Source organism: Vitis vinifera, chromosome 5 (assembly GCF_030704535.1).
Source record: "Vitis vinifera cultivar Pinot Noir 40024 chromosome 5, ASM3070453v1".
In the NCBI taxonomy this organism is placed as follows: domain Eukaryota; kingdom Viridiplantae; phylum Streptophyta; class Magnoliopsida; order Vitales; family Vitaceae; genus Vitis; species Vitis vinifera.
In genome coordinates, this window is record NC_081809.1 from 20,358,625 (window position 1) to 20,378,644 (window position 20,020).

Consider the following 20,020-nt stretch of genomic DNA (forward strand, 5'->3'; position numbering starts at 1 on the left):
TTTATAATTTATTTTATTCACACTTCATTAGCATTTTATTATTATTCATTTGAATTTCATTTGTATTATAATTTTATCGTAGAGGTAGGCTATGGATAATTTTTTATGACTCCAATGTGACTTTAAACTATACATATCATTCATTGACTAATCTTCTGCATACCTAATTAATTTGAGAGATTTAATAATTTTATTAAAAAATTTGGTAGAAAATTCTATGAAGAAATTGGATCTCTATCATGTATTAAACACTAAAAAGTAGAAGAACATAAATAATAAAATTTTTAATAATTCTTTTGTTTAAAAAGGAGTACTCACAATCAAGTCACAAAGAAGGATAAGTGGAGCATTTGGTTTGTAAGTTAGAATGGGAGAAGTATTAGTAATGTCAAACAGTAATGTGAGTGAGAGGAAGATGCATGCGACCTTTAATTTATTTAAATAAGAAATTAATCTGAAAATTAAGATACTTTTGTTTTAATTATTATTATTATTATTCTTGTTTACCACTTCTTGCCGCTGAAGGAGAGGGAGGGTGGGTTGGAAACCCTGGCATTAAGATGGCCATTTGTGTTTTGACAACATATTGACATATATATTATCTATATTTAGGCCCTATTTGGTAATTATTCTTTAAAATAGTTCTAAAAAAATAATTTTTAAGAATAGTTTTTATAAACTGTTATATGATGTTTTATAAAATAAAAGTCTATTTGGGAATATAAAATATTTCTAATTTATTTTTAATATTTTTAAATATGTTTTAAAAATAATTTTTATGTCTAGAACTTTATTTTTAATTATTATACGTGTTTGTATAATTATTTTTTTTAAATAACTAAAAAAAAAGTGAAAATTAAAAACAATTAAAAGATGTTATCTGAAAGTACCCTATTTTCTGTTCTTGACAACAAAAAATACAAAACAGTTTTCGGCTCACCAAAGCCACCTATTTACTCAATTCTTATCTCTTGTACTCAACAAATGTAACCTTCATTTGTTGAGAAAACAGAAAAGGTCTTCTTCTGTTTGTTCTGCTTGTTGCATGAGAAAATTCATAAGTTTCCACTTTTTCCTTCAACCTCTTCATATACAACACCGTTAGAACAAATCAATTCTGATTTATGAGGCCCAGCTTAGTACCCTCTTTGAATGGATATCAGTATCATATTCACTTTGTTGATGCCTACTTTTAGCTTACATAAACTTACATGCTGAAACAAAAGTCTAAAGCATTTCAATCCTTTCTTACCTTCAAGTCTCAAGTTGAACTTCAACTAGGATACAAAATTAAAGCTATATTACAAACTGATTGGGGTGGAGAGTGTTGCACCTCCACCTATTATCTTCTCTCAAATGGCATTATCCACAAAACCTCATGTCCCTGCACTCATCAACAAAATAGGCGTAAACATATCATTGAACAAAGACTTACCCTCCTAGCATAAGACTCTTTTACCTCTCAAATGGATGAGGCCTTTCGCACGTGTGTTTTTGTTACCAATAGATTACCCACCCTGATTTGGAAAAACATAACCCCACTTGAACTACTTTTCTGCACAAAACCAGCTAACTCCCAGATAAAGGTATTTAGTTATACTTGTCATCCTAATCTATTGTTATAATTTTTTACATAAATGATTTAAACACTTATGCAGAATATATATTTTGGGTTGCTGGAACACACGTTTTATTGATGAAGAATGTTGAATTTATACATGAGTTTGTAACTGAAATGAAATTAGAATAACAAAAAATCATGCTACTAGATAATGAGCAACTACTTTCTATAAAATAGAAACCAAATAACCAAATCTTGACCAAATAAAAAATAAGAAAACATTTGGATGTTGCAGATTTTGTTAAGGACTACAGTTGCAATATTTAACTTCAAAATTCAAATTCCAATAGATACTAAGTCAAAATTCAAATTCCAGTAGATACTAAGTCAAAATTCAATGGTTATCCTAATCTACAATTTCACAACAAAAACAAGCTTTAATGCCACTCCATTCCCTGCACATTTCTTGGCTACAAATGTCTAAGCCCTGATGGTTGTATCTTTATCTCTCGGGATGTTATTTTTTATAAATTCACCTTCCCTTTTGCACAATAAGCATCTCCATCTTCCCCCATTTCACGATCTCCCTCCCCACTTCCTTCATTCTCGTTAATGGTTTTCCCCACTTCTACTTCTTACCTGGCTCCTTCACAAGTACCCCCTTCCTCATTTGTCAGTCCAATTTCCAAATCACCCTACCTCACTCACGCCTCTCCGCCTGACCTCTCATTGTATGTTCAACTCCCACTTCCACCCCCTACTTAGCCTCTTTCTACTACCCATCATCACATGACCACACACTCCAAGTTTGATATCTTTAAACCCAAGGACTTTACTATCTCAACCATACCAACTTCGGTCATTGAAGCACTCCAACTTAGTCATTGGAAACAGGCCATGAGTGAATATCAGAGTGTTGTTACATTGTTGGTCGAAATTTCATGGCTCTAATCTCTTCTTCGAGAACTCCATATTACTTCCTCTACCACTCTTATAATCTGGTGCGGCAACCTAAAAATAGTTCACCTTTGAGTAAATCCATATCTATCATGTTCCCTCATGCGCTCAACTTGTAGACCTCTTCACCTAAGCTATTCCCTAGCTCTCAGTTCCTTAGCATGCGAGACAAACTCAGTGTCCCTACTCAGTTTGAGGGGTCCGTTAGAGAAGATTCGTTCAGCTACAACTGTTACAGTTGTTGATTACTTGAGCTTAGTTAGTTCTCTTTTTGTTATTAAAAACTCTTCAAGTAATTAATTACAGGTGACTTACTATTGAAAGAACTATATTTTCTATAGAATAATAATAAGATGAAAAACATAGAAGATATTGGTAATCTTCCTTCTTTCTTTTCTGCTTTTTCTCTTTCTTTCAAATACTATCTATTTATTTTGATACCACATTTTGATGTCAAATTGCAAACCAACATGGGGATACAAACGATAGTGGCTTGAGGTCTACCGATTGCTCACCACATTTGGTAAGAGTAGTTGATTTCAAATCAAACAGTCAGATCCCATTATGGAAGAATAATCTGACTCGGCGGTGAATTTCATTATTTAATAAATATTCAAATCTTATTTAAAGACATCTAAAAATTTTAAAAAACTCTCTCCACTTAGGAAAAAAACAATAAATAAATAAATAAACATAAACTTGAACACACTGATTTTCAGGTAATATAACTGCACTGACTAGGAGCTTTTTGTATCCCAGAAAATATACTTTTCATGAACGAATCTAGATGCACTGACTAGTTACAATTTTTGTCCAACTTCATCCACAAAAGCCTTGAGATTATTGTCCGACATTCCACCATTCTTCATAGCTTCCCTCGCCAACTCCTTCCATTTCTCAGCATTCCTTCTCAATCCTTCTGCTCTTTCTCCATCTCCCATAACAATTTCCAAGCACATCTTTATCTCATCACGTTCAACCATTCCTTCTTCATTCACCCACACCCGAATGCCAGTTTTCCACATGTCCGTGATCAGCTTTGCGTTGGTGGCTTGATCCGTCCCTTGGGGAAATGCCACAACCGGAACCCCACAAACCATGCTCTCCAAGGTTGAATTCCACCCACAGTGCGTCACAAAACATCCCAATGATGGATGGGTCAAAACCTCCAATTGGGAACACCAAGGTACTATCATCCCTCTCTGTTCCAATTCTTCTCTGCAACCCAGCATTTCTTCATCTTTCATTTCTCCCTTATCGGGTTCTCTTATGACCCACAAAAAAGGTCGGTCACTATTTAGCAGACCACAGGCAATCTCCTCCATTTGCGGCTTTGACAAAATAGCTAAGCTCCCAAAGGATATGTAAATGACTGATGATTTGGGCTTGGAGTTCAACCATTCTATGTAGTCAGTGGAACCTTGAAATTGGTCACCTCCGAAAGAAATATCAGTTGGATCTTTTGCATCCAAGAAAGCAGATGGGATCAAGGGGCCAATTCCAATCAATTTAAGCTTGTCCAAGGCCCGCAAAGCCTTGGGCTCTAATGCATCAAAGGTGTTTAGCAGTACTTTAGGGTTTTCATCTTGGCTAAGTGCTTCGAAATTCTTTTGAAACGATTCGAGAACAAAAGTCAATTTATTTGAAGACAGTAGAAAAGAGGGAAGGTCTCGGCTAGTGAACAGTGGCTCCAGTCCTGGAAGCTCAATGGACGATGAGGGATCAATGCTTTTATTTCTAACTTCATCTCCATAACCATTGAAGTAATAGTAGTAGATGTCAAACACTGTGGTCGCTTGATTCCAGAAATAAGCAGATAAGACCTGAACCCTACGTGCCACCTCTTGCGCCCAATCAAAGATCATGGTGTACACTATGCAAGCAACGGGCCGACCTTGGTCAGCACATTCCAGCACGAGCTCAGTGAGCTTTAGCGTTCCTTGGCGCTTAATCTCTGACAGAACGTGATGTAAATTGTCTTTGTTTTCACACCCATCGTCGTAGCCATCAGAGAAGGGGGCGAAGGATAATCCACAAACAGACAGCGGTTTGACCATGCGGCGTTGGGCATAGACGGTAGTGACAAAGGTGACCTGAGCACCGGTTTGTATTAGCCGCTTGGCCAACCGGAGAGTTGGATTGATGTGGCCTTGCGCTGGATAGCTGACAAGGAGGAAGTGAGGAGGAGCCATGGCCGGGGCTAGTTTACAGGGAAGGGGTGAAATGTGGAGAATTGCTCATGACTGGTATTGTAAAGGGGTGTGAAACCTTAAATAAAGGGCTGCAGTTTGCAGAATGAATAATATTGTATTAAATTACATTTGATATTGAAAGGAAAAAATGTGTTTTCAGATTTTATGGATGGAAACAGTATCTGACCGGATTCTACTGATTCAACCATGAATTTATTTCCTTTTCCTTAGTTCATCAATTTCAATTCGAATAATAATTATTATTATATTTATTTTTCAAGTCTTTATTGTGAATCAAAGGAGAGAGGTGTATTTTTATATTTTACCGAAAGTAAATTTCAGAAGATGGATGAAAAGCATACATAAATAAAATAAATAAATAAATTGAAAAGGTAAAATAGTTTAAAATTTTAAATTTTAATTATAAAATGACTAATTCTAAAAAAATTAATTAAAAAACTTAAGTAAAAATTAAAACATATAAAATTTAAATTAACTCCTAAGTTACATCACAAGGGAGCAAAATAAAGAATAAAATCGGTTATCATTGATATTTCAGGGATCCTCAAGCCTCATCTTCTTCTTTTGTAGATTGGACAATTTAGTAGCTAGAAATGTTACCTATTATAAATTCTCAATAAGTTACTGCATTGCCAACATCTTTATAATCATAATCTCACAATTCAACCTTCTTTAGAAGTTATTACAATTTTAAGTCCTTGCACTTGGGGGCTTGACACTATTGAGGCAATATATCATCCCCACCATAGTGAGCAATCAATCGATCTCAACTTTAATCAATGACAAAGAGAACCACCCCTTATTAGGTTCATCTTCTTTTTCCTCTTCTTCTACTTCTACAAGTTTTGGCTCCTCATTCTCAACCTTGTTATTGGTGTATTTGGACTTGTGGCACACATTTTCTATTAACAACCTTTCAAACAACTAGAAAGGAGGATACAAAGTCATTATAACATTATGTTTGTTGAACTTGATGCTATCTTAGATGATAACATTTATTAGCAAGGCCTTTGTGTTTTTGAGAAAAATGAGTTTTCTATTTCATATAACAAGATGAAAGTGATTAACACTACAAAAAACATTATTTTCACACTTAAAAACATAGATTTTATTATCACTTTTGAGTATTAATCATATCTTTTTTTACTTGAATTCTTGTAAGTCGTATTTTAGAGCTAACATGGGTATGCAACAAAATAGAATGAAATGAGGCATTTTAGGTGAATTTCAAGTAAAGGTTATTACATGAGGTTGATGGAGGCAAAGAAAATCGCCAAAGAACTTCCTTAAAGTTCAAACAACTAGTGGAAGCAAGGGACCAAATTATGAACTTTTATCGTGAGGAGGAAAGAAAATGAACAATTAAGTGAAGTGTAGAACAATCACATGTTCAAAGAAGGGCAATAAATCATCCTGATGTAAATGTGTAAAAGAAAGAAGGAAAGCAAGGCCAATATGTAAGGACAATCATGATCGCAATTGCTGGTGCTACAATATGTCCTCTAATCATCTTGCTTTGTTGTGAAGAAAATGGTCAATCCACCCATGGCTTTGTTAAGAAGTTAAAATGAGAGATCTAGAGTATTCACTTGCCAAGTTCAAAAGATTTTCCACAATAATAACCACCACTCAACAATAATAGCAACCTAACAAGAATCAAGAATGATAATCCAAGAACATTTAATAAAAAAAAGGGACATCAAATATAACATGGAAAAACCCTCCAAATGGTGATACAATAGTTAAGTCCTCATAGGTTTCTTCACTTTGAAAACTTATACAAATATATCTCAATATTTGAGGTGGGAATCCATCACCTTAGAAAACAATGAACAAAAAGAGATTAGGAAGAAATTATTCGTACCACAGGGATTTCCCCAAAAGGTTGATGAAAGAACTTGTAACTTCACCCTTGAGCCTTAGAAAAGTGCCCAAAAAACAATCCTATATATATATATATATATATATATATATATATACATTCCTTTTCTCAATCACCCCTTCTCTCATAATACCAAAACTTTAATGTTATTTATATTTGCGCTTAAGGAATACCCAAATATAAAATAGTCTAATATATGGGCTCATGGGCTGGACAAACTTAGCCCAACAATCTCCCCCTCCAACATATGAAGGAGGAATGCGAATCCATAACCCCATCACATGGAGTTCAAACCTATTATGTCAATGCAGAACTAAAGCTTTTGCTTTGGGACAACCTTTGTCAACATATTTGAGACATTTTTGTTGGTGTGAATCTTTATCAACTTGACTTATTTTCTTCAACTATATCCCTCAACCACTTGAATACCTATTTGTTTTTCAATGATTTTCTTCCTTTAGGAAGTTGTACCAACTCATATAATTTTTATGCAAGAAATCCATCTCATCTTGCATGGCTCTCAAACAATTGCAACTATTCTCATAAGACTTAGCTTTCTGGAAACTCTATTGCTCCTTCTCATCAATTATTAACATGTACTCAGATGAAGAATATCTAGTAGAAGGACGATGCTCTCTAGTAGACCTCTTAGCTTGGGGTACCAAAGCCTCCTGATGAAGTGATTGTTTCCCCTACTCCTCATGCTCAACTGGCTCTTGTGTAGCTATGTCATTTGCACTATCATCTCTTGGTAGCTCATCAATTTCCTCCTCTTCATTTTTGGGCTGCTCTAATGATGAAGGAATAAGTACCAACTCAATAAAGTCATCACTTATAGCTTTGGATTGATTAGTGTGGACCCTGTATTTTGGCTCATGCGTTTTCCACTCGATAGAGAGCTCGATTTTTATTTGAAAATGATTTTATTTATTAAAAAAAATTACTTGGAGTTGCCACTTATTTTTGTTTTAGTTTTACAAGGGTAAACAAAATAAGAAAGAAAACCCTAAGTGTGACTCCTTATTTTGGAAAATGTGGTCTATGAAAAACCGGATCATGCTCGGGGGTCAGATTACTTATCGGGAAGGTACGATAAAGACTGTAGCACCCCTCTAAGTCCCTAAAGTCGGGTCTCTACTAATAAAATGAAGCTGACGTGGCAATCAATAGGAAAATCAATGGATACTCAAATCGGTCATACACATATGGGAATCAAAACATGCATAGAGAATGACTAGAATGAGAGTGGATGGGTACTTGGGCCACGAACGAGCAATGCGCTATCATAAAAATGGAGTCAGTGTACAATAAAGAGCACAAAACATATCACATGCATCACCAAACATAAATTAAAACTGCTCGAGGGAAAATTGGATTTTTGAAATTTATTTGAAAATTGGAGTCTTAGAGATTATTTGAAAATTGGAGTTTTGGAGATTATTTGAAAATTGGATTTTTAGAAATTAAATGTAAGAATGAGAATTTTAGAAATTAAATTTGAAAGAAATTGGAATTTTGAAAATTATTTGAGAGTTTGGGATTTTTTAAAAATTAAATTACGAAATTAGGGCTTTTGGAAATTAAATTTTGAAAGAAATCAGAATTGAAAATTATTTTAGAAGTAGAAACTATGAAAATTGAATTATAAAAATTGGAAATCTTGGAAATCATTCGAAGGCAGAATTTTTAGAAGTAAATGAATAAAATGATAATAATAATGATAATAATAAGTAAATAAATGCGAGAATTATAATATTGGAAATTGAAAATTAAGTTCGAAAATTGGAAAATTGGAATTTCATAAAACTAAATTTGGAAATCGAAATTTTGAAGAATTATTTAAGGACAGAATTTTAAATAAATGAATAAGTGAATAAATAAATGAATGGAATAATAATAATGACGAAATAATAATGATTGGACGAATAATTACAGAAGTTAGGATTTTGGAAATTGGAAATTGAACTTAGGGATTGGAAATTTAAAGAATCATTTAAGGATGAAATTTTAAATATATGAATAAGTGAATAAATAAATGAATGGGATAATAATAACGAAAATAATCATTAAACAACATAATGTGAATAGTGGAATTTTTTATATTGGAAATTAAATTTGGAAAACGGAATTTTGAAAAATTGAACTTTAATGATTGGAATTTTTAAAAGAAAGAAATAAATAAATAAATAGAATAATAATAATAACAACGAAAGCAATATTTAAATGAATGAACGTGAATAGTCGAATTTTTGAAATTTGAAAAATTGTTTAAAGAGGGAATTTTTAGAATAAATAAACAAATAAATAAATGGAATAATAGTAATAACGAGAATAATAATGATTAGATAAATAATTTTAAAAATTGGAAAGTTAATTTAGAAATTGGAAAATTGAAGAATTATTTAGAGATGGAATGTCGGAAAATTAAATTTTGAAAGCTGGAAGCCCGAAAAATTATTTTAAGGCTGGAATGTCGGAAAATTAAATTTTGAAAACCGAAAACCCAAAAAAAATTATTTAAGGATGGAATGTCGGAAAATTAAATTTCGAAAACTAGAAATCCGAAAAATTATTTTAAGGATGGAATGTTGGAAAATTAAATTCCGAAAACTGGAAACCCGAAAAATTATTTTGAGGATGGAATGTCGGAAAATTAAATCTTGAAACTTTTGTTTTGATATCAAAATGTGAAGAAATAATAAAAACAAATATGAATTGTGGTGATCTTCACGTGCACGTCTCCAGTATAATGGCCATGAACCCATTTTACATATTCTTTTCCACCACCTGAGCAAACAACTTTTGCATGAAGATTGATGAGTGGGTGTGGAGGTTGGTATGGCCATGCATGCGTGAGGATTGTTGGACGGATATGAAGGTTGGTGTGGTCATGCATGCGTGAGGATTTTAAGGATGGAATTAAATTTTGAAAACTAAAAACCCAAAAAATTAATTTTAAGCATGGAATGTCGGAAAATTAAATTTCGAAAGCTGAAAACCCGAAAAATTATTTTAAGGATAGAATGTCAGAAATATAAATCTCGAAAACTGGAAACCCGAAAAATTAATTTAAGGATGGAATGTCGGAAAATTAAATTTCGAAAACTGGAAACCTGAAAAATTATTTTGAGAATGGAATGTTGGAAAATTGAATCTTGAAAATTTTGTTTTGATATCAAAATGTGATGAAATAATAAAAAGAAATATGGATTGTGGTGATCTTCAAGTGCACGTCTCTAGTGTAATGGCCATAAACCCATTTTATATATTCTTTTCCACCACCTGAGCAAACAGCTTTTGCATGAAGATTGATGAGTGGGTATTGAAAACTGATGACATGGACAAGGTAATGGAGTCAGCCACTAGCAGGAAATAAATAAAAAATAAAAATCCTACAAACCCATTTAATTCGACATCAAACCAGAAAGCAAAACCATGCAGTGGAGCTCACATCAACTGGATCACTCTTTCTTATCAAACTTCTTTCGAATATATCTAGGAATCCTCTTTGGAATTCCCATTACCTCAAAAGGAAACAGAATTCTAGATGAGTTGTGACCCTAGCAGTAACCATATCTGGCTAAAAAAAAATCTCAGAAACCGTCCTTGGTCTTGGTCCAGATGATATCTTCAATTCCAAGAAACAAAACTCCCTCGGTTGGTCTGGATTCCCTTATAGGAACTTGGGAAGCATTCCGACAACATGGAGATGACAGTTGTTCAGTTATACCATTATTTGTCACCTTGCTTTTTTTATTTTCAGCAAGCTTAACGTCTTTTCTAGTTCACTAACATGTCTAGGATGATATACTGGTATTAGACAATTCGATATATCTGAAATGACCTTCACATTGTCCAGGTTCGATGCAATACTAATTTCCTGTCTCATAGCCAACCCAAGCATGATACCCAACATTCCAAAAGTGCACGAAACGAGGAAGTGAAGAAAAACAGAGCATATACAAACGAAAAAGATACTACTGAACTCGGCTCCATTTCATAATGATCAATGGGCTGGATACAGGTGGCATAGGAAGGAAGCAAAAAAAAAATAAAATGATTTTGATACATCAAGTTCAGAGGAAGAAACAAAGCATCAAGCATTGACAAGAAAGATAGAAAAAAAAAACACCAGAAACAAAACTAAAACAGAGTATGCATACAAAGGATAGATCCCTCAAAGCAAACGAGTGGTCTAGTAGTCATACCTGGATGTTTTCCTCAAGCCAAAAGTTTCCTGGCCACCCGCTCTGCTCTCTTCCCTTCCTTTTTCTGCTCAGCCAAAGAACCCCTCTTTCAGAAAGAATCCCCTCACCTCCAAATCTCCCCTGTTTCCCGTCTTCCTTAGCAAGCCACTACCTGCTCTCATGTGCACCATTCCGCCAATGCGTCATCCTCACCCAGCACCATGGGCGAGCCGTGCTCTTGGCCACCTGTCCATGCAGCTTCTGATAACCAAACAGATTCTAACCTAACCTCCTCTCCCACAGTTGTAACTGAACAACCATGTAACAACCCCAAACCAACTCATCCAACCACCTCACCTAGCTTATAAATACCCACACCGGTGTACTCTGAAGATAATAATACAATTCTTCTTCTTTTTCCTTTTGTATTTTCTGACCTGTGTAACCACTTCTATCATGGTATCAGAGCCAGCTTTGTTTTCTTGATTTTTTTTTCAAGATGCCGTCATCTACTCACTCTTCTGATCTTCATTTACCTTCTTCTTCAACCTCCAGCCCCGTTTCTTTATCCCTCAACCATGCCCTCCCAATCAAACTTGATCGTAACAACTACATTCTCTGGAAAACCCAGATGGAAAATGTAGTTTACGCTAATGGCTTTGAAGAATATATCGATGGCACTAAGCCATGCCCGCCTCAAGAGCTCCATACTGGCGAACTCAATCCTGACTTTGTGCAATGGAGACGTTTCGATCGCATGGTTCTTAGCTGGTTGTATTCCACGTTAACACCAGATATTATGGGCCAAATCGTTGGGTTTCAGACCTCCCATGATGCTTGGATGGCTCTACACAAAATCTTTTCTGCCTCATCCAAGGCTCGTATTCTACAGCTTCGTCTTGAGTTTCAGACAACAAAGAAAGGGGCTGATCCTATGCTAGAATACATTCTCAAGATTAAGACTATTTCTGATAATCTTGCTGCCATTGGGGAGCCTGTTAAGGAAACTGATCATATCTTGCAACTTCTTGGAGGACTGGGTTCTGAATACAACTCTATTGTGGCCTCCTTAACAGCCCGTGAAGATGATCTTTCTCTTCACTCTGTCCACAGTATTCTACTTACCCATGAGCAACGCTTAAACCATCAGCATACCTCATCTGCAGACCTGCCATTTGCGGCTGCCCACATAGCTGCTGCCCCTTCCACCCAACATCCCAGACCTCATCACCCCAGATTCCAATCTCCTCAACCCCGATTCCAATCTCATTACTCAGGAAATCACCAGCATGTCCCATTTTCTCATACCAGACCCCATAACAGACCTCATAACAGACCTGCTAACAGATCCTCCTCATCTGCTCCTCACCTCCCTACTCGCCCTCAATGCCAATTGTGTGGTAAATTTGGACATACCGTTGTAAAATGTTATCACCGTTTTGACATCACCTATCAAGGAACCAGTGGTGTATCTTCTTCACAAGACTCTTCTCCATTACAAGCCATGCTTGCTGCAGCACCAAATCATCAAGATTCTTGGTTCTTTGACACTGGAGCTACCCACCATCTCAGTCATTCTGCTCAAACTCTCTCTAATGTTCAACCGTACTCAGGTGCTGATCAGGTCACCATTGGTGATGGTCATTCCTTACCCATCCTAAACACAGGTAATAAATCCTTTTTCTTTCATTCCAAGGTCTTTTGCTTAAATCAAGTTCTTCATGTTCCTCAACTCTCCACTAACCTCATCAGTGTTTCCAAATTTTGCACTGATAATGCTGTCTTTTTTGAGTTTCATTCAACCCATTTCTTTGTCAAAGATCAGGTCACCAAGCAGACACTTCTCAAGGGATGGCTTAGGGATGGTCTGTATGAGTTTCCTTCTTCATCATCTACTCTTGCTTTTGTGTCTACCAGCTCCGTTTCTGCTCTCACTCCTGGTGCAATTTGGCATTCCAGACTTGGACACCCAGCAGCTCCTATTCTTTCCAAGGCTTTAGCCTCTTGTAATCCTTCTGTTTCATTTCAGATTAATAAAATTGCTCCATGTAAAATTTGTCCACTGGCTAAGTCTCATTCTTTACCTTATTCTTTGTCATCTTCTCATGCATCCCAACCCTTAGCTCTTATTCACACTGACTTATGGGGTCCTGCTCCTTCTCCTTCCACATCAGGTGCACGGTATTTTCTTCTTTTCATTGATGATTATTCCAGGTATACTTGGATTTATTTTCTCTCCACCAAGGACCAGGCCCTCTCCACTTTCATTACCTTTAGAAAAATGATTGAAAACCAGTTAAATTCCACCATAAAATGCATTCAATCTGATAATGGTGGGGAATTCATAGCATTTAAACCTTACCTTGAAGCTCATGGAATTGTTCATCAGTTTTCGTGTCCACATACACCCCAACAAAATGGTCGGGCAGAAAGGAAAATCCGCCATCTTGTGGAAATAGGCATGGCCCTTCTGGCTCAAAGCTTCCTACCTTCAAAGTATTGGTCATTTGCCTTTCAAACATCAGTCTATCTCATCAATCTCCTACCAGCTAAACTCCTCAATTTTCAATCTCCTCTACAAGTTCTTTTTCATAAAATTCCAAACTATCATCATCTCAGAGTTTTCGGCTGCTTGTGTTTTCCCTCCTTAAGACCTTATAATCACCACAAACTCTCCTATAGATCTACTGCTTGTGTGTTTCTTGGCTATGCCTCAGCTCACAAAGGTTACATTTGTCTTGATGTCTCCACTAATCGTCTATACATATCCAGAGATGTTCTCTTTCATGAATCCTCTTTTCCATTTCAGTCAATACCTGCTCATTCACCCTTACCACAGCACACTCCTCTCACGTCTGCCTTAATAAATCCACCCCTCTTATCTACATCTTCACCCTCAACTGTGTCATTTCCTGTTCCTACTTCAAGTACCAATTGCACCTCCACTTCAGATTCTCTTCCACCACTACTTCAGGTCCCATTTGCACCCACTCCTTCTCCTACACCTTCCTCTTCTCCTTCACCCCTCAACACCCACCCTATGGTGACCAGGGCAAAATCTGGAATTCATAAGAAAAAGAGTTTTCTCATACAGACAACAAGTGAGCCTCACACTTACAGTCAGGCATCTAAGAGTGAACCTTGGGTTCAGGCTATGCAACATGAATATCAAGCTCTTCTTTGCAACCACACTTGGAGTTTAGTTCCTCCTCCGCCCTCAGCACACATTGTTGGTTGCCGTTGGATATACAAGTTAAAATATCTCCCTAATGGCTCAGTAGAAAGGCATAAAGCTAGGCTGGTTGCTCAAGGCTTCACCCAGACTCCGGGAGTGGATTACTTTGACACCTTTAGTCCAGTTGTGAAGCCCTGCACCATACGCCTCATCCTTGCCTTGGCAGTTTCCTTTCAATGGCCAATTCGTCAATTAGATGTGGAGAATGCCTTCCTTAATGGGGACCTTCAAGAGGAGGTTTTTATGGCTCAGCCTCAAGGGTTTGTCCACCCCCAATATCCTCACTATGTTTGCAAATTACACAAGGCTCTTTATGGCCTGAAACAGGCCCCTAGAGCTTGGTTTCAAAAGCTTCGAGTTGCATTGGTTGATTATGGCTTTCAGTCATCTTGGGCAGACACTTCTCTCTTCACTCACCATACCGCTTCTGATATTCTTATTCTTCTTGTATACGTGGATGATATCTTGGTTACTGGTAGTAATCCCAAGCTGGTTTCCCATTTCATTTCCTATCTCCATGAAAAATTTGCCCTCAGAGATCTTGGCCCTTTATCATATTTTTTGGGCATTCAGGCTCAACAACAGGGCTTGGTTTTGCATCTCAATCAACAAAAATATATTGCTGACTTACTTCACCGCACTCAGATGGAGGCTTCTAAACCAGCCCCTACACCCGGCAGCCTTGGACGCACATTGTCTCAGTCTGATGGTGTTCCTCTCCCAGATCCCTCAGAATATCGTCGTATAGTGGGAGCTTTACAGTATGTCACTCTCACTCGGCCTGATATTGCTTTTGCCGTTAACAAAGCTTATCAGTTCATGGCCAAGCCCTCTGATGTTCACTGGTTGGCTGTCAAACGCATTCTTCGTTATTTAAAGGGCACCATCTCTCTTGGTCTTCATTTTCAAACTTCAACTTCTACGGAGCTTCAGGGATATAGTGATGCTGACTGGGCCTCCTGTCCAGATGATCGCCGAAGCACCAGTGGATATTGTGTCTTCCTCGGCTCAAATCTCATCTCATGGTCCTCCTCCAAACAACGCTTAGTCTCCAAGAGCAGTGCTGAATCTGAATACCGAGGATTAGTCTCTCTCACGGCTGAGCTAGTATGGATTCAGTCTCTTCTTCAGGAGCTTTGCTTGCCCACTTCTCCACCAGTCTTATGGTGTGATAATCAAAGTGCAGCTCATCTTGTTGCAAATCCGGTCTTTCATTCTCGTTCCAAACATATCGAATTAGACTTGCACTTTATCAGGGAAAAGGTGTTGCGACAAGAGCTTCAAATCTGCTATGTGCCGTCCACTGATCAACTTGCTGATATTTTAACCAAACATTTGCCTATTTCCCAATTTTGTAGCTTACGAAGCAAGCTCACAGTCACCTCCCCGCCTATGAGCTTGAGGGGGGATGATAACCAAACAGATTCTAACCTAACCTCCTCTCCCACAGTTGTAACTGAACAACCATGTAACAACCCCAAACTAACTCATCCAACCACCTCACCTAGCTTATAAATACCCACACCGGTGTACTCTGAAGATAATAATACAATTCTTCTTCTTCTTCCTTTTGTATTTTCTGACCTGTGTAACCACTTCTATCAGCTTCTTCATGGCAGAAAAGGGGTCCCCCCTCATCTCAAAAAAAATGAATGGAAAATTCTCTCTCTCTCTCTCTCTCTCTCTCTCTCTCTCTCTCTCTCCCCCCCCCCCCCCCCCGGGTGGTCCCAAACAAATGAAAAGAACCCTTGGTCTTTTAAGGGGTTTACAATTAGGTTTGTCAAAATCTCCTAAAGTTTGATCTTTTTGAATGACCACATCTCTACTTCTTACCAATTTCTTCTTGGTTAGATCCAAAATTTGACTCCAAAGTCCTCATCATCATACCTAACAAAGACATGTGGAACTGCCTTATCATCAAGTTTGGATTTCTGTTATTTGGAAACATGGACAAAAGTTTTACACCTTAGACAACTTTGCAATCTTCAACATACACCAACCCTCTCAATGATGTGGAGTGATTCATCATTTCAACCACACCATTATGTCATGGAGTGCTTGAGATTGTTTTCTCATGTCTTATACCATTTGTAGTGCAATAAACTTCAAACTCCCTTGAGTTGTACTCACCTCCATTATTATACCTAAGACATATCAATTTCCTTCCATTCTCTTTCTCAATCATGGCATGAAATCGTAGAAAATACTAAAATACTTGATCCTTTGATCTGAGCAAATAAATCCATACCTTCCTAGTAGCATCATCAATAAAGGTGATAAAATGTTTATTTCCTCCAAGAGTTTCCACATCCATGGGGCCACAAACATTAGAGTGTACCAACTCCAACTTTTTTAACTTCTTATATCTACTATTAAAGGAAACCTTATGCTGTTTTCCAACCAAACAATGATCACAAGAAGACAAGGATTCATTTTTGGCCAAGGGAATTAAGAAATTCCTTGCCAAAACTTGCAATCCTTTCTCACTCATATGTCCCAAACTTTTATGCCACAACTCCAAGGAAGTACCCTTTATAGCATGTAACTCATCATTACAAACTTTCCCTTGAGTCTTGTACAAATTAAGTGCAACATGCTTCTTCTTTTGCAACAACCAATGAGCCTTAGTGAGCTTCCACACTACAAGAAAAAAAGCTCTTCATTGACAGTTTTTCATCATCAAGATAAGGTAGATCGGTATTCACATATGTCATCTATGCCAGTGTCAAGAAATGATAAAAGCTAGCTTGACATATGCATATGTTAAGGTAGACCTTATTTCTATCAATGTAGGTATCTTATTAATATGATATATGTTAATGTTTCTTCCACTTCAATCAAGGTTAGGTTAAACATATGTGAAGGTTGACTCATTGTTTTGTCAAGATTATATTCAATATATCTTAAGCTTAAGTATGACATATGTCAATGTTGTTTTATATGCTTTTAAATTTAATTTACACATATGTCAAGGATTTTTTTTTTCAAAGTTGAAATTTTAATATGTTAAGGTTCCTTTATTCTTATGTCAAGGAATACAATTTCTTTTATGTCAAGATTTCTTTATTCATATAAAGGAAATTGTTTTATTTCATATCAAGGTTGCATATGGAACATGTCAACAACCTAACCTGTTGCCCAAATGATGTACATAAAAATTGAACCTATTGTGTGTGTGTGTATATATATATAGATAAATAGATAGATAGATAGATAAACTACATGGATGTATAAAATATATTAAAAAATATATATATGAACATGTAGGCAAATATATTGACAAAAAAAAACTTAATATCCTTGCATAATCTTGTATTATCATCACATACATCCAAAAAAACGCAAATATGTACCCAAAAATCCAATAGTTATACATGATAAATATAATGTATGCATGATCTTGTGCCTTCAAAAGTGCTGTAATTGCTGCAAATGCCACCTAACCTTCTGCAACTAGGAAAAAACATCAGTATATGTTTATATTTGAAAGATTAATAAAATGATATAAACACGTATCCAAATGTATTCCCAAACAACCTAACAACTATATATAATCTTGTTATCTTATCAAAAATATATGAAAAAAGGATAGATATTTACCCAAAAATAACCAAATATCAAGTAATTGTACATGATAACAAAAATTTATGTGTGATATTCTCCTCTAAAAACTGCAACTACTGCAAATGTCACCTAACCTTTGGCAAGAAAGAAAAAAGTAACATTATTTTATGTTTATGTTTGAAAGTTCATTAAAAAGATATAAATATTTATCCTAAATATATCAAAATGTATCCATAAACAACTTAGCAAGTATGCATGATCTTATACTATTATCAAATATACATATATATATAAGATATTTATTAAAAAAGAACCAAAATTAAATAATTATGCATGATAACAAGAACTTATACATGATCTTGTACTCATATCAAATATATATATATAAATGACAGATATTTACCAAAAAATCCAATAGCTATACATGATGACAAAAACTTATGCATGATCTTGTACTCTAAAAATTGTAAATGTTGCAAATATCACCCAACCTCTTGCAAATAAGAAAAAAAACAACATTAGTTTATGTTTATATTTAAAAGTACTAATTAAAAAGATATAAACATGTACCAAAACACAAAAAAAAAAAAAAACAAAAAAATCTAGCAATGAACTTTTAGGGAAAAAATATAGATAAGATATGTACCTAAAAATATCCAATAAAAGAAAAAACTAATGGGAGAATTGGGCTTTACACCCATTTGGCTTTGATAATTAATAAAAGGTCCTTCAAATACTCATAATTGATTATAAGGATATGATATAAGAATAGACAAAAATACCCTTTTGACTTACACCCATCATTTTTGTTTTTATACCACCACTCTTTATATGTCACTTCCATAAAATTCTTCATTATTTAATCTTTTTTTATTTTTTTAAAACTCTTTTAAAAATAATTGAAAAATCAACTTTATTTTCTAAACAAAAATTATATTAATGATTCAAAAACTATTTTGGAAAAACTTTTGAAAAAAAAAACTATTAATTTAAATGAATAAAAATTATCTTTTACATTTTAGAAGTAAATAATTTAATGATTAAAACACTATTTAAAATAAATGTATTTACTATTTTTTTCTTCTATACTAAAAAAGTATTTTAAAGTTTATTTTTTTACTATTATAAAATATAAAAAATTAATTTTTTTAATCTTCTTCCTTCTTTTTTTTAATAATTTTTTGAATATAGACTTTTGGTAATAAGTTATATGAAATGTTGCAAATTTGTTTATTAAGGAATTTTCTTAATAATTTGACTTAATTGAAAAAAAAAATAAAAGAGATGGATGAAGAGTTTTTATTTTAAATATCCAATTAAAATTTTTCGTATTTAAAAATGGATTATATTAATACATAGTATAATAGAGATCGAATTTTTCTCATATAAAAGGGTTGAATGGTATATTTACCCATTTTAAATGAAAACGGTAGTTAAAAATTGTATAGATTATATTTGAGTTTGGTTTTAAAATATTTTTTTTAGTTTTTACTTCTTTTATTTTTAAAAATAATTTTTGTTTTCTATATTGTCTCTTTTTAAAAATATGTTTAATTAGAAAAAAATTATTTTTAAAAATGAAAATTGAATACCTTGTTTAATACAATTTTTTTGTATGAAAATAATAAAAAGAATTAAATTTTATTTATTGATTATCTTTATATTTTTTCTATTAGTTATTTTAATAATAAAATAAAAGATATAATATGTTCACAATTAAATAAATGAATCGGTTAATTGTATATTTTTTTCACAAAAATATAATATGTTCACAAAAAAAAAAAATTTGGATTTAAGTTTTCCACTTTTTTTCTTAATCAAACTACTGAAATTATATTTAATTTGTATCATTGTACAAAGGTATTCACTAATTGCACAAGGGAAATGTACTAAATGTACAAGGGGTGTAAAAGATTACTATTTGTAAAAGATTTTAATCAATTCTAAACCACTTATTTATCTTCCTCGTCGCCCATGAATTGCATGTCCATATCATGCACTTTATTTAACTGTCATATAGAAATTCCGATACTTTCCCCAGTAATGATGTTTGAGGAAAAAAATTTAACCCTAATTCATCTACCATTTTCTTAGCTAAACCATTAAAAATATGGTTAACACACGTACGTGGATACATTACTTAGAAGGAATATATTGCATTATTGTACAATGGTATTACACTAACTGTACAAGGGAAATATATTAAGTGTACAAGGGTGTACAAGGCTATCATTTGTGAAAGATTTTAATCAATTCTAAATCACTTCTTTATTTTCCTTGTCACTCATAGATTACATACCCATGTCATGCACTTTATTTAACTCCCACATGGAAATTCTGATACTTTCCCTAGTAATAATATTTGAGGAAAAAAAAAATTAACCCTAATTCATCCACCATTTTCTCAGTCAAACCATTAGA

General features: G+C 34.5%; 1 protein-coding gene across 1 annotated transcript; it reads right to left on the reverse strand.

The window, feature by feature from the left end:
- Positions 1–3,316: 3,316 nt before the first annotated feature.
- Positions 3,317–4,803, reverse strand: LOC100255518 (crocetin glucosyltransferase, chloroplastic). Its single transcript, XM_002266883.4, has one exon. It carries the CDS (start codon positions 4,708–4,710, stop codon positions 3,319–3,321), a length of 1,392 nt encoding a protein of 463 aa, XP_002266919.1. The 5' UTR covers positions 4,711–4,803; the 3' UTR covers positions 3,317–3,318.
- Positions 4,804–20,020: the final 15,217 nt, after the last annotated feature.